This window comes from Syzygium oleosum, unplaced genomic scaffold, assembly GCF_021117445.2.
Source record: "Syzygium oleosum isolate NSW1041296 unplaced genomic scaffold, Sole_v2.1 Sole_v2.01, whole genome shotgun sequence".
In the NCBI taxonomy this organism is placed as follows: domain Eukaryota; kingdom Viridiplantae; phylum Streptophyta; class Magnoliopsida; order Myrtales; family Myrtaceae; genus Syzygium; species Syzygium oleosum.
This window is the reverse complement of record NW_026607485.1, coordinates 19704626-19718939: the sequence shown is the minus strand read 5'-3', so window position 1 is coordinate 19718939 and position 14314 is coordinate 19704626. Positions and strand designations below refer to the sequence as shown.

Here is a 14314-nt window from a genome sequence, read left to right as displayed (position 1 = left end):
TTGGTGTTGTCTCCTGCTGAACTTCTTGTGATTGGTGCCACTGTGGTAGCAGGTTGTTCGAGACTGATGTGTAGTGACATTTCCAGGATCATTTGATTCGGACGCAAGCGCTGTTGTGGCATTTTTGGGTGCATGCTTTCGAGCTGGCCTTTGCACCTTCTGATTTGGTAGTGCCATTGGTTGCTTCCTCTTGGATTGTGCTCGAGTTACCATTGATTGGTTTAGCAGTGCTTGCCCTTGACTTCTTGTTGTTCTTGGTGGTGCGCCGATTCTTGACTTGGTCCTCCTTGAGATATCGGCACCTCCGAAGGTCTCCCAGTGCAATCATATAACCATTAGTTACCATGTCAATCATATGACATATGTTAAATGCATAACAACTAAAAAACTTACATTCAAAATGGCCATGCCGGTATTCATGTCTGTAAACAACCCATAGTCATATTCCCTAAGCCTGTTCCCAAGTGCACCACATGTATGTTGTGGTACAGAACTGTCAGTGGAAACACCTCCACTTGGTCTTTTTCTAATCTGCAAAATGACATAACAGAATGAGGTTAATTCACAAACAACTACATGCACGTGGAATATCCTTAACAAAGAGCTTACTTGAATTTTGCTCCTCGGCTGTACAATGTTGGACTGAGTTGGCCCACTTAGTTCCCCATCATTACTTTGTGTGGCTCCCTGAGGTACCCCTGTATCATTGGCCTGTGTTGTCTGCTCTTGTCGCTGTTGCTGCTTCTTATTTGGACAACCAACCTTATTGTGCCCTTCCCGATAGCATAGTGAGCACCGTATGATTCCACCAACCCTACTCATTCTGTTACTACTAATCTCTATTTCCTGCAACCTCCTTTTCTTCTTGGGCCTGCCAAACAGCTTCTTCAGTGGTAGAGGTTCTGGGGGTGGATGATTTGTTTTATCCCAGAACTTGCTACTTCTCAAAGGCTGCATCATAAATTGGTATGCAGCAAGATACTTAGGTTTCTTATAACAGTCATCTGCATAATCCTTTGGATTGGCTTGCTTGAGCAGGATGGCACAAATGGCATGACAACAAGGTATCCCAGTCAACTGCCATGCTCGACAGGAACAATTTTTCCTCTCCAAGTGAACAACATACTTGTCACCATTATGCATAATCTCGTATCCATCGTCTCCATTCCAAATTGGATGACAAAACCTACTAGCAACAATGTTGTCATCCAATTTTTTCACAATCCTAGGCCCACACTGTGTAGGCCAATTGGCACATTCATCTCTCTATTTTTGCAGTCTCGTCATTACCAAAATCCTAATGTCCTCAAGCATACTTATGATGGATTTACACCTAGCTCCTATGATCCTGCCATTGAATGCCTCGCAAAGATTGTTGTCCACGGCATCACACTTGAATTCTTCACTAAAAAAGGCTTTGCACCAATGTTTTGCTTCAGTTTGGAACAATGCATTAAAAGCTTCAGCTGATAAGGCATGTAGAGCTTTTTTGTGAATTCTGAATTCTGTCATATTTGTGCTCTTTGCAATTAGCCAGAATTGCCTTTGCAGTTGATCACCTTTGTATTTCTTTGCCCAATTTGCATATATATGCCGAGCACACATTCTGTGCTCAGCATATTGCATCAACTCAGCAATTGCCGGGACAAGTCCCTACAAAACCAACAAACATATGTAAGCAACAATATGTAAATGATATTAAAAATACAATAGTTTAGTGACATTACCTTCTGTTGATCACTTATGAATGCCCAACCTCTTCCATCATGTATGCCAAGGTCAGCCATTAGATTCTTCAAAAACCAGGACCAAGTGTCCTTGTTTTCTATCTTCACAACAGCCCATGCTAATGGAAACATTTGGTTGTTTCCATCTCTCCCAATGGCAGCCAATAGCTCTCCTTTGCATAACCCCTTCAAAAAACAACCATCTAACCCTATCACTCTTCTGCAGCCAGCTAAAAACCCTTTTTTACATGCATCAAATCATACGTACATTCTACCAAATTGTGTCCCATGATCAGGCAATGGCTTCTCCACAATATCTACATGAATTCTACCAAGTGGATTCTGAAGCCTACATTCCTTACAATACTCCCAAATCTGAGCGTATTCTTCTTTCTATGCACCCATCAATGTTCTCACAACGTTAGACTTAGCCCTTTTGCATTGATTCTTTGACACATTCACACCTACTTGCTCTTTCACTAGCTGTTTCAATTGAGAAGTCCTGATTTCTGGCATGGTCTTAATGGTGTTAAAGAACTGCTTAGCCAACCACGCACTAGTCACTCTTTTGTTGTCAAATACAATGCCACAGTTATGCTCCTCCTGAAGTGACCGAATTTGGAATGACCCGGTCTTCTTACTAAATGCACCATATACCTTCCATGGACAATTAGCTTGTGCACATATTGCTCTAACATAATCCTTGGTATTACTAGTGAATTTGATATTCCTTTGATGAGTGATTGAGTCCCTCACAATAGCTTCTCTAAATTGTTTGGCATCATCAAAACTCATCGATAAGCAAAGCATAGGACTTGTATCGGTTGAATTATAAGAAGGATACCTTCTTCTAATTGTACGCTGAGCTGCAACATCTTCGTTATCACGATCCTCTGAGCTACTGCCGTTGTCACCACTTTGCTCATATTCCGTATCATCACGATCTGCCGTTGGAGCTCCACAATCCTGATTTACTGAAGTGCCCTCATCCACTACCCCAATTGATGCTTTCCTTCCTTGCTGATATGCCCTCACTTCTTCCCTTGCAACTGCAATGTCTTCATCATCAACATCACTCTCGTAAATTGTATGCAGTAATGTTTCCTCATCGTCATCATTGGACAGTGCAACATCCCAAGAACCCAAATTGATTATACTCGATGATTCAGGCAGCGTCTCCTCTTCATCATCACCTAAGCCACCACTTTTCTCAAGTTGCTCACATATCTCTAGCACACGAGCTGTGAGGGAAGCCTCGGTGTCCTCAGATATCCGATCTTGCTCTAAAACAGATCTATCACCAACCTCAGATTCAATACCAGCTTCCAACACTATTTCCTCATACTCAGCACCAACAGTTTCAACATACACATAAACCTCATGATGATGAAGAAAATGGTAAACTAGATCTCTCACACTACCATCATCATACAGATATCTCTATCCATCTTTCAGACTCTTACCAGGTATTTGATAGTGCAATTTTCCTACTTTGCACCGCAACTGTTTCGATATATCTTTCTCAAGGTCTTCATATGATAGATTACTGATGCTGACCCTAACAACAGCAACACTTCCTCCAACATATTTCCACACTTCTCCAGTAACAAAATTCCCACCATAGCACACAGTAATGGGTGCAGTGCTATCATCCATTTTAACACTGCAGTCAAGACAAAAAAAAATTATTCTATTGTCCGGGACCACAACTCATACAGATGACAAGTTGTACGATTTGTCCCCACTTTCAATAAACAATACATAGACACAAGAGGACAAGTTGAGCAATCGATTCGGTCCCCACTTTCAACCCAATTTTAAGTAAACAATAGACAGAGACAAGACAAGTTTGAGATCAGTCCCCACGTTCAATAAACGATAATTCTGGCCATTGTTCAATGGATACAAGACGACAAAATATAACGACGAACAAAATAAAGCACCCACCTTTACACTTTCGCACCAAACGCTAATCTGGGGTGTCGGTCAATGGCCGTTCAACGTGCTTTTACAATCTGTCAACAACACCAAGAATTCAAAGACGACAAAGGATAAAGCGAAGCTCATTTGGTCAGCCAGTGGACACAACAAAATCACTCGCTAACCTTTATTCACTGTTGACCAACACTCGGCGTGCGACAGACCCAATTTCCTTCCGAAATTGACAGACGAACAAGATACGAGCGAGGGATAGTTCGATTTGCTCCTTCGTCGAAGTGTTGACGAAGATCGAAGCCCTAATTCGCGACTAAATAGGACGATCAATGAGGGACAGAGATCGATCGATTTGAGAGAGAGCCTTAATTTTGCCCTAATCGATCGTTGAGATAGAGATAGAGAGATGGAGAGGACATAAACAAAAGAAACGACGACGTTTCTTTCTTTATAAGAAACGACGACGTTTCTTTCACTCAAAGAGATCCAACGAACGACGTCATTTCTCTCCACGTGGAATATCCTTTTTCCACGTTGGACGTCCGTTTATTTTTCTAATTTCCACGTATGAAAAAAAATTAAGTCAGAAATCCACGTAGCACATTTGGCCGGAAGGCACTCAAGTGTTCATTTCTACTCCGATGTGGCACTCAAGTGAGCCAAAAAAAAGTTATGACACTTAAGTGTCCTCCGTACAAAAGTTATGGCACTTGTAGTGTACTTACCCCTAATTTCACCTGTTTAATTCACCAATTCCCTGTGACAATTTTGACAATTCGACGAATGGTGTCGAACTGCTCCGATGTTTTGAACAAGGTGTGTCAGGATGATGAGAGGCAATCCTTAGTCTATACACATTCTCACGTACCAAACCCTTGCAAGATGAGCGAAAAGGTTTCATTTCTACAAGGTAAAGGAATTTCTCACATAAGGTACGGTAGCCAAAATGATGAGAGGCGGCTCATTTCTCTACCCCATACACTACCGTTAATCCTTTGCTTGACCATTTTTTAGCCCATACACTCGGAAGTTCCTTTTAAATTACCCCTGTCAAGAACCACCCCATATTGGGGCAGCTTGAGGTAAATCGGCATCACAAGGAGGATTCAAATTCAGAGGGAGCAAGAAGAACGTCATTCCCTTTAGATCACCGCTCCCGTGGCTTCGGTCTCGTCATCTTCACGGGTCCGGCGGTCCTCGACAGAGTCCTCCAAGACAAGCACACCATCGACGGCCGGACGATCGAAGCCAAGAGAGCGTTGTCAAGAGAGGAGCAGCAAACTAAAGCCTGTCCAAAATGCCAACATGTCATTGATAACAGTGATGTTCTTACCTAAAAACTGAGCAAGACAAAAAGGATGAGGAGTTTGTAATATCTAAAATTTTCTATGATCATCACCCGCAACAGCTCGCACAAGGTGAAAAAGATGAATAGAAATTTTCTTGCTCTCACTTGCATTAATCTTTGAGTGTTTTTATTGCAGATGAACTCTCACGATAATTTAAATGCCCTAGGATGCTGAAGAGCAGATCTTTTTCTATCCCATACACTTATATCCTTTGCTAGCCCAATTGAGCCGGCGATTTCATTTTGTACGAACCCAATTAGTGATCATCCCCCACACCGGGGCAAAGCAAAAGTCACCACAGTTTGAACATCAGAGTCCAAAGTACTGAATCAAGATGAAGACTCCAAGAGCCTAATAACATTGTTCTGTTCAAACTTGTTTAGGCTAATCCTGACAACACCAAAAGAATAGCAAAAAATGCTAAAAAATTAGGGGCATGAAAAAGCAGTGTGCCTGATAAAAGCAAGGCCGATGCCCATGAAGGAGAAGAAGAAAAACGATGAAAAGGATGAAGAGAAAGGAGTCCCTAATTTCTGGGTAACTGCTTTAAAAAACAATGAAGTTTTAGCTGAGGAGATCTCTGAGCATAATGAAAGTGCTCTCAAATACCTTAAAGATGTTAAGCAGTGTAGAATAGACGACCCAAAAGGGTTTAAACTTGAGTTCTTCTTCGATGCAAACCCCTACTTTCAGAACTCTGTCTTGACAAAGATCTATCACATGATAGATGAAGACGAATCTATTCTGGAGAAAGCAATTGGGACAGAGATCGAATGGTATCCAGGAAGATGCTTGACGCAGAAGCTCCTCAAGAAAAAGCTGTCCAAGAAGCCAAAGCACGGGATTACCCAGGGAGTTTTCCAAAAGAATCCTGACGGTGGAGAAGAAGAATGGTGACAATGCCAAGATGATCACCAATTCTCACCCTCACACACATTTTTTAGCCCAACGATCATTTCGTTCCTCAACCTGTAAACCAAGCCCACGTTACATCCCTCATGAAGTCTCTTCTGACTAGGGCACTTGATTTAACGTGGAATTTCAAATGTTTATAAACAATACTCTAGGAAGTGCGAGCAAGACTACTTCTGTCTCGTTTTGCAGGGTTCTTGACTTGTAAACCTAGAGATGATTGCAGAATATTTTCTTTCATGGCCTTGACTCGGACAGTCTCCTTTGTTAAGCCATTGACCAAGCCTACATTACGACCCTGAAGAAGACCTTTCAGATTGGCAGCGTCGTACCGCTTGCGACAAAACTCAGACCCTTGTTGATGTGATAACGGTCAGATTGAGTGTTTTCGATTTTCCCGCCTTAATGGTCGAGACAAACAATCCTTTTCAAATGAGAGTGAGTGGAAAGTCCTTTCTGACTGAAGGTCCCTCGTTCATCATCTCAAGAAGTCCACCTTGCGAACAAAAATTATCTTGATTGACCCTCGGTGGATTTTTGGTGATGCAAACATGGCAAAATCATTATGCATGAACTTTCAAATACACATTCTGGAATAGCCCAGCTTGTCTATCCTTGATGAATGCATGCATGTTTGCGCTAACCCTCTTTGACAGGTAAAATATCCTTAAAGACTCAAAGAATATATGACCTTTGGAGCGTCTCCAAAGATGTCACAAAAAATTTCTTCTATTCCCCAAGTGAAATTGACACAGCATGCTTTTGCAACTCAGAGTTCTAATCCCCAGTGATAGAACATGAAAATTCGGGCGCTGGAGAAGCCCTCATTATCATTCCAAGAGAGATGCCCCAAAAAAAGATCGGGTATTCAGCATATGATGCATCAAACCTCCGGGTAAGAAACCCTAGGTATTTCATCAAATTTTTTTTCAAACTACCCAGAAGGTAAACCAGGTGTTTCTTTGAAAAAAGAAAAGCATTTTGACTTGCTGGTCAAGATATTTCATACGATATTCTAGAATAGCCTCAGTTGTCTATTTCTCCAATGAATACGTATGTCTTTGCACAAAAAAAACTTGTCTGACAGGAGACATGCCCTTAAGAGGCAGGAACGTGCTCAAGTAAGTATATTCTACCCATGTCCGGTTCTAAAAACCAGGTACCTACGATTGTTATGGTACCTTTTGAACATTAGATTGACCCTTTTGTTCACCAACTGAACATTGGATTGACCCCTTTGTTCACCCTTTGAACATTGGATTGACCCATTTGTTCACCAACTGAATATTGGATTGACCCATTTGTTCACCAACTGAATATTGGATTGACCCATTTGTTTACCCTTTGAACATTGGATTGACCCCTTTGTTTACCTTCTGAACATTGGATTGACCCATTTGTTCATCAACTGAACCTTTGTTCACCCTTTGAACATTGGATTGACCCCTTTGTTCACCCTCTGAAAATTGGATTGACCCATTTGTTCACCCTCTGAACATTAGATTGACCCCTTTGTTCACCCTTTGAACATTGGATTGACCCCTTTGTTCACCAACTGAACATTGGATTGACCCCTTTGTTCACCCTTTGAACATTGGATTGACCCCTTTGTTCACCCTCCTGAGCACAGGACTAACCTCTTCTGTTCACATCAAGTCTTTTCAGGTACCCCTTATGATGCAGGTACTTTGGTAAAGCAAAATCCAGTCAAGGTGACCGAAGAAAGGTTCGGGTCCTAGGAAAGTGATTTCCCCAGTCAAGGCGACCGAAGAAAGGTTCGGGTCCTGGACAAACCAAATCCAGTCAAGGCGACCGAAGATAAGTTCGGGTCCTAGACAAACCATTTCCCAGTCAAGACGACCGAAGAAAGGTTCGGGTCCTCGACACAAAATATCAACTATCTGGAATTACTCTACCCTTCGGCAAGGTAAGTAGCCCCAGGTATGTTTTTATTTGCTTTAGCATGCATCATCTTATCGCATCATGAAAAATGGGACTCACGGTCTCGCCAAAAATAGCATTCACTGAGCATGCATGGGTTAAAATTTATGTGTCATTTTATCTTTGAACGTAACATCTACGAGCTCAACCTCTGCGAGCTCACCTTCAAAGAGGGGCAGCTGTTGACACCTATTTTAATTTGCCCAAAATTAATTGCATAAAATTTAGGAGTTAATTTTCTTTAATTCCTAAAACAAAAAATATTTGTATTTAAATGCATTGCATATAGAAATTAGGCACATTTGTATTAATAGAATATTTAGAACCTTAAAAAAAAAAAAATCGAACCGGGCCGGGTCGAGGCTGGGTCGACCCGGCCCCTTTTCTCTCCCTTTTCTTTTTCTCCCCCCGCGCGGCCCAGCCCACCTCCCTTTTCTTTTTTTTTCCTTTCTTCCCCGCGGGCCCAGCCCGCTCTTTTTCTTCCCCTCCACGTGGCTGGGCCCAGCCCGGCCCAGCTTCTCTTTTCCTTCCTTCTCCCCCGTGCCGGTCGCTTTCTCCTTCTCCTGTTTGCCCCTGTTCTGGCCGCAAAGTGACGCACAGCATCGCAGCCCCGCACCGTCGCTATCCAGCCAGAGCAGGGCCGAAGGGGCACGCCGACGGGACTGGCATTAATTGCCAGTCCCGTCCTCCCCGTTTTCCCAGGCCTCCCTTATCTCCTTCTCCCTCTCTTTCCCCTGTTTCTCTACTCTGCCATCTCAGAGCCTCCCCCTGCTCTGCACCGGCCTAAGTGGCCACGAAAGTCACGGGCCAGCGTAGGACGATGCAGGCCGTCGTCATGCCGACGTGACGGAGCAGAGACGCTCCGTCGTCCGGCTATAAAAACCAGAGAGAAAGAGAGAGAGGGGGTCGGCCATTTTCAAAGAAAAACAGAGACAGAGAGAACAGAGAGAGAATCAGAGAGAAAAGGGAGAGAAAGAGAAGAGATCCGAGTTTTTGCAGGTCCCCGTAGCCGCACCGTCGCCCGCAAAGCTGCCAGAAAGCCATCCCGTAGCAGCCTTGATCGGTGAGTCGTCCCCCAGCCCGAACTGCTCTGTTCTCCCCTGTTTTTGCTCCCGATTTGGCCGGGACCCGCGCCGGCCGTTTCGCTCGAGTCCCGGCCCATACCGCCGTCCCCTGCCGTCCGTGTGTCGTCACCGAAGGTAAGTTAGGTCGCCTGAGTCCATCAGTTCGCCGGAGCAGGTCGAAATCTTCCCTTTTTGTTGACGCACGCCACCTATTCGACAAAATGCCTCAAAGAGGCTGGTTTTTAATTCGGTCGCCGGCCGGCGACCAGGGGTCGGACGGCGACTCAGGTGGGCGGCGAAGCTTGGTGAGGTTCTCCAGAAGTCGGTTCTTAGTCGGGGCCGGTCTGGGTCGACCGGCGGAAGGCCAATTTTGGCTCCGCCGGCGACCCCCTTGCGTTTGTGCACAAGGGGGTGACCCGACCCGGATCGACCGATCCGACCCGGGTCAACGCCCTGGGTCGGATCCGTTGACCCGGGTCAGTTTCGACCCCGATCAACCGATCCGACCCGGGTCAATGCCCTGGGTCGGATCCATTGACCCGGGTCGGATTCGATCGACCCGGATCCGACCGACCCGTTTTTTTATTTTTTTTTAAATTTAAAAAATTTAAAAAAAATTATAATTTTTTTCTTTTTCTTCCGCATTTATTTATTTATTTTTAAAAAATAAAAAAAATTAAATTTCTTTTTCTTTTTCTTTTTCGTATTTATTTATTTATTTATTATTATTATTATTATTATTATTATTATTATTTATGTGATATATCTGTTGTTTTAATTTGTTGTGGTTTTATTATGCATGTTTTTGTCTTGTTTAAATTAGACAAGCCTGAGATTGCCCAGTAATATTTTGCATGTTACTTTTATTACCGTTGTGTTATTATGCATGTTTTTAATACAATTGCATGAGTTGTTGTGTTTTGAATGTCATCTAACTTAGTTAAGGTTAGAACCTTAAGCTGCATGAATTGTTGTGTTTTTTACTGCTAATCGTTTCTGATTATGCACTCGCTTGATCACCTCACATGTTAGGAGAAAGGTCCTAAAATCAATCTAAATTGCCTGACAAATGTTTTCAAAAAATGAACAGGATAAAAAGGTACCGAAAGGGCATTAGTTATCCAACTAGTGTAACCAAGTCCCCAAACTCAATTAATCTCTGGTTCGTAGGAATATGGTGATTCTCCCATCACCTTATTTGGGTTTCTAATCGACCCACCCCAAATTGATTAGTAGCGACTCCTTGGTATAAACCACTTGCATGTTAAAAAACTTAAACCCTAAGTCGCGATATGGTATGGGCTTGGGAGGGCCCGAGTTAAGTCCTAAACCTAGACTTAGCACGTACCAGGCGAACCCTCCCTTTTTGCATGTATTCAAAAAAAGGGCCGGGGAGATGTCGGTCGCGACAAGTGTTTTATTTAAGAAACCAATAAATCTGGCATTCGCTGAACTTGTCGAATTAATTTGGATTCTCTCAAAATTTGTTGACTAATGCATTTGCTTTTTTGTCATCCAAAATAAATTCTACATTAATTCACGTTAATGAATCGTATCCCCACAATTTGGTGACTAACTTAGATATCATAACATGTCGCTCAATAGAAATAGGCGCGAAGTGCTCTTCCCGCATACCATACCCTCGTATTGTCCCCTACCCCCCGGATGGGACCACGTGTGTCCATTCGCGCTCGATTTGATGACCATGCGACTTCCCACTCGTCCTCCCCCATTCACCCGCACAACCACGCGAGGTAATGATTATACAATGATGAATTCTGCTCAGGGATCGCTTTACGGACCCATCTCCCGTTCGATGTGAGATCGTAAGCGTCACGTAACTTCTCTCTCATCTTTCTTAAAAAGATTGGTAGCTGTATTTGTTCTCAAAATTAGTCCACGAAACTTTTGAATCCTTACCTACTATTGAAAACTCACCATTCTTGTAACTTGGGGTTGTTGGGTACTCTCTCACCAAAATTTCTCCCAACCACGCATTCATTAACCTCACAATGCCATTCTCTGTTTCCCCATGCTGTTGTGTCTCTCTGAAACCACCTACCCAGTTTACTAATAATTCTTTTTAATCAACAAAATTCAATTGATAATCGATTAGTGTCATATTGCAACTTCGAAATATTGAAAAAGGAAAACTCTGGAATATAGATTGTTTTTGAAAATTTTTATAAATATGTTTGAAGGTTATTACATTCTTTTGGGGGTGTGGCATTAAACTCAAGTGATCCCTTTCTATTGATGTATAAGTGCTCCCTTTATCTATCATGTCTACTCTATTCCAGTTTAATCTAATATATCCTATTAAAAGTGAATTTTATGCATTAAACGAATTCAATTTTGATGAAAGGAGATTTTCTTTTTCTAACTAACGATTTAAGAGTTGCAAAGAAAGACTAAAAGTTTGGAGGAAAATTTCTTGATAAAAAGTAGAAAAATTGACTAAAAGAGAATGAGAAAAAAAATTATTGAAGAATTTCAGAGAACTTTTTTATGAGAAAATTTCCTGATAAAAAGTAGTAAAATTGACTTTATAATATATAAAATATATAAGTAGTAAATTTAACTTCATGAGAATGAAAAAGTAATTATCTCTTTAAATTCATGTAAATGTGACTCTATTATGCATGGCATGTGATGTGCTATATATACAAATAAATAAATAAATCTATTGATGTATCTTTAGAGTAATACAAAGAGCAAATTGACTTTGTCCCTTACAATATAATGCACCATAGAGAGAGAAATTACTTCTGTTCCATCCAATATAACATCTAGTTAATTAACTAAATTTTAATAGCAAGTTAACAACTTTAATCTCGGACTCAAAATTTTAACAAAACTTCTTGGAAAGCTCATCCCTAATTTAACCTACACAATCAAGCAATTATCAAGATATCTAACTTTCCCAATTTGATCTCAAGATAATTATCAGATATGTAATTCATAAATCCCTCATTTTCCCAACTTTTACAAGAACTGAAATTCATATTCTCAAAGTGGACTAGGGATGCGTTTGGAAGAGCATTTAGGGAAAGCATTTGGAAGAATGCAAAGGACTTTAAATGAAAGGGTTTTTTTCAAAATGTAAATAGTGTTTGGTCAAGTGTAATCGAACAGTAAACTTATTAAAATGAGTCATAGACCCATTTCTTAACCCATATTTGATAAGTTAAGCTATTATATGGGTTAGTTATATTCAGTAAATTGATCATAAATAAATTTAGACCCAAATGGGTTTAATATGGGTGTTAAATGGGTTCACGACATTCGTAGACCCAACCCATCTCTATGACTCTCTCTTCACTCTCTCTCTCTCTCGCCCTCGCTCAATATCGCGCTTAATTACTATGTGTTTTCACCTTAGTTTGGCTATAGGCCAGGTTTCCTATATTAGATTCAATATAGAAGAGTTTTAGCAGTATGGTTGGATCTTGTATGGGTAACGAAATTTGTATTGTATGGAAATGGATAAATTTGGATCGGACCATTTTCGAACCGACCCACCTATTTGAGAAAAGTATATTTTGGTTTAAATGCTATTTGGAGAAAAACTGCACTTATAAAGAATTTTAGTTATATTTTCATATAAATAATGAAAAAAAAAACCGAAGCTCGGCAATCGACGGCGCTCAGGTGAAGAGCTCTGGCGATGGCCGAATGCTAGCGAATTGAAGCTGAGATTAAACTAAGTCAGATTGGAACTTAGAGTAAAAAAAAAAGAACGTTGCTTGATCAGATTCATCCATTTTACCAATTTCCAGGACAAGAGCCATAAAAGAGAAAAACAAATCCTTCGAAATCTTGGGATGCCATCCATTAGAGCGTCAGTTTGAGTTCTAACCTGTCGTCCCTTTCCTTCCTCTCTCTCTCCACACCTTTCCCCGGCGGAATCACTGTCGCCGGAGGTGGAGGAGGAGGTGGAGTTTGTTAACAAAGAATTCTAGAGCAAAATAGAGATTATCAGCTTTTTCAAGCCCATATTTTTCCTACGATATAGGTGGTCGATACTCGGAAAATCGATCATGTCCTCGTTAAGGTACATTCAACCACTGAGAGCATTCGTAGCATGTTCTTTATGATTATGACTTGCTCTACCTGAACCAATAAACAAAGCAAAATCATGATGGTGTGGACATGTAGCATTTATAATCCTTTTGAAAGGGTTGAAGACTATATATGTATTTATGGGACCGGTGCAGCTACATGGAAGAGCACACGTCGCACGAGAGGAGATAGATGTTTTATTGACAGAAGAATAGTGCTGAATTACAAGAAATATACCTTCAAATCACGTGCATATATATATATATATATATATAGAGAGAGAGAGAGAGAGAGAGAGAGAGAGAGAGAGAGAGAGATAATTTGATAAGATGAAACATTTAAATTGGCTCGAAGACTTTCTTGGCAAATATAGTGAAATTATACATATGCAACACAAAGATGATAAGGACTGTTCTGAAAGCAACTGACTTCATTTAAGAACTTTCTCTTCACACGACACACTTCCTTAATTAGACAACGAAAGCAAATTCGAAGGGAAAAAGAAAACCCAAATGTCCCATGCGTCATTGCATGCTGCCCCCTTCTATTATACCACGTTAAGCTCATGGATGCAATGTTTTGCGTCCTCCGCCAAAGCCACTGCCCCCTCCGCCACCTACTCCTCCACCAGCACCTCCACCGGCGCCCCCGCCACCACCAAATCCACCTCCGCCGCCCGCACCGCTGCCAAGACCTCCACCACCTCCCGCGCCACCGCCAAAGCCGCCTCCTGCACCACCACCGGCACCTCCGCCTAAGCCTCCACCACCGCCGCCACCAAAGCCGCCGCCTCCTCCGGCTCCTCCTCCAAGCCCTCCTCCTCCACCTGCTCCGCCACCAAAACCACCTCCGGCTCCAGCACCTCCACCTACTCCTCCCCCACCACCAAGTCCGCCACCTCCACCAGCCCCACCTCCAAGACCCCCACCACCTCCTAACCCGCCACCTGCTCCACCTCCTACACCGCCGCCACCTCCTAGACCACCCCCACCACCAAAGCCTCCTCCAGCACCCCCGCCGGCCCCACCTCCAAGTCCACCTCCACCCCCTAAGCCCCCACCACCGCCATATCCTCCTCCAAGACCGCCTCCACCAAACCCCCCGTGCCTAAAACCCTTCCCGTAAATCCCATGCCCTAGACCACCTCGAAACAAGTGCTTCTCGTCTTTGACGCCATCGGCGTCTCCGACGACGGCACCAACTAGCAACACACAAAAGAGTGCAACCACGGCACAACGCGAAACGACCCACATCGTCGCTCAAAACCCGAAGAGAGAGTTCAAAGAAAGCTCAGAAGCTCACTGCACATGCTTGAGCTATAGGG

At 42.5% G+C, this 14314-nt stretch overlaps 2 protein-coding genes across 2 annotated transcripts; both read right to left on the bottom strand.

The window, feature by feature from the left end:
- Window positions 1-501: 501 nt before the first annotated feature.
- LOC130135498 (uncharacterized) lies at window positions 502-3383 on the bottom strand. Its single transcript, XM_056304964.1, has 3 exons — window positions 3285-3383; window positions 2411-3167; window positions 502-823 (listed from the first exon to the last, which is right to left on the bottom strand). Coding segments are annotated over exons 1-3 (858 nt in total). The 3' UTR covers window positions 502-821.
- Window positions 3384-13310: 9927 nt separating this feature from the next.
- On the bottom strand, window positions 13311-14314 carry LOC115694224 (glycine-rich protein 23-like). Its single transcript, XM_056319442.1, has 2 exons — window positions 13973-14314; window positions 13311-13750 (listed from the first exon to the last, which is right to left on the bottom strand). Exons 1-2 carry the CDS (start codon window positions 14241-14243, stop codon window positions 13554-13556), a joined length of 468 nt encoding a protein of 155 aa, XP_056175417.1. The 5' UTR covers window positions 14244-14314; the 3' UTR covers window positions 13311-13553.

Excerpts from the sequence above, each read along its gene's own strand:
- LOC130135498 (XM_056304964.1), bottom strand. The coding sequence starts at position 3,383 with ATGGATGATAGCACTGCACCCATTACTGTGTGCTATGGTGGGAATTTT. Across the intron at positions 3,168-3,284 it reads GAAGTGTTGCTGTTGTTAGG|AGATATCTGTATGATGATGG; the intron begins GTCAGCATCAGT and ends AAAGATGGATAG.
- LOC115694224 (XM_056319442.1), bottom strand. The coding sequence starts at position 14,243 with ATGTGGGTCGTTTCGCGTTGTGCCGTGGTTGCACTCTTTTGTGTGTTG. Across the intron at positions 13,751-13,972 it reads AGGCTTTGGTGGTGGGGGTG|GCTTAGGCGGAGGTGCCGGT; the intron begins GTCTAGGAGGTG and ends GCGGTGGTGGAG.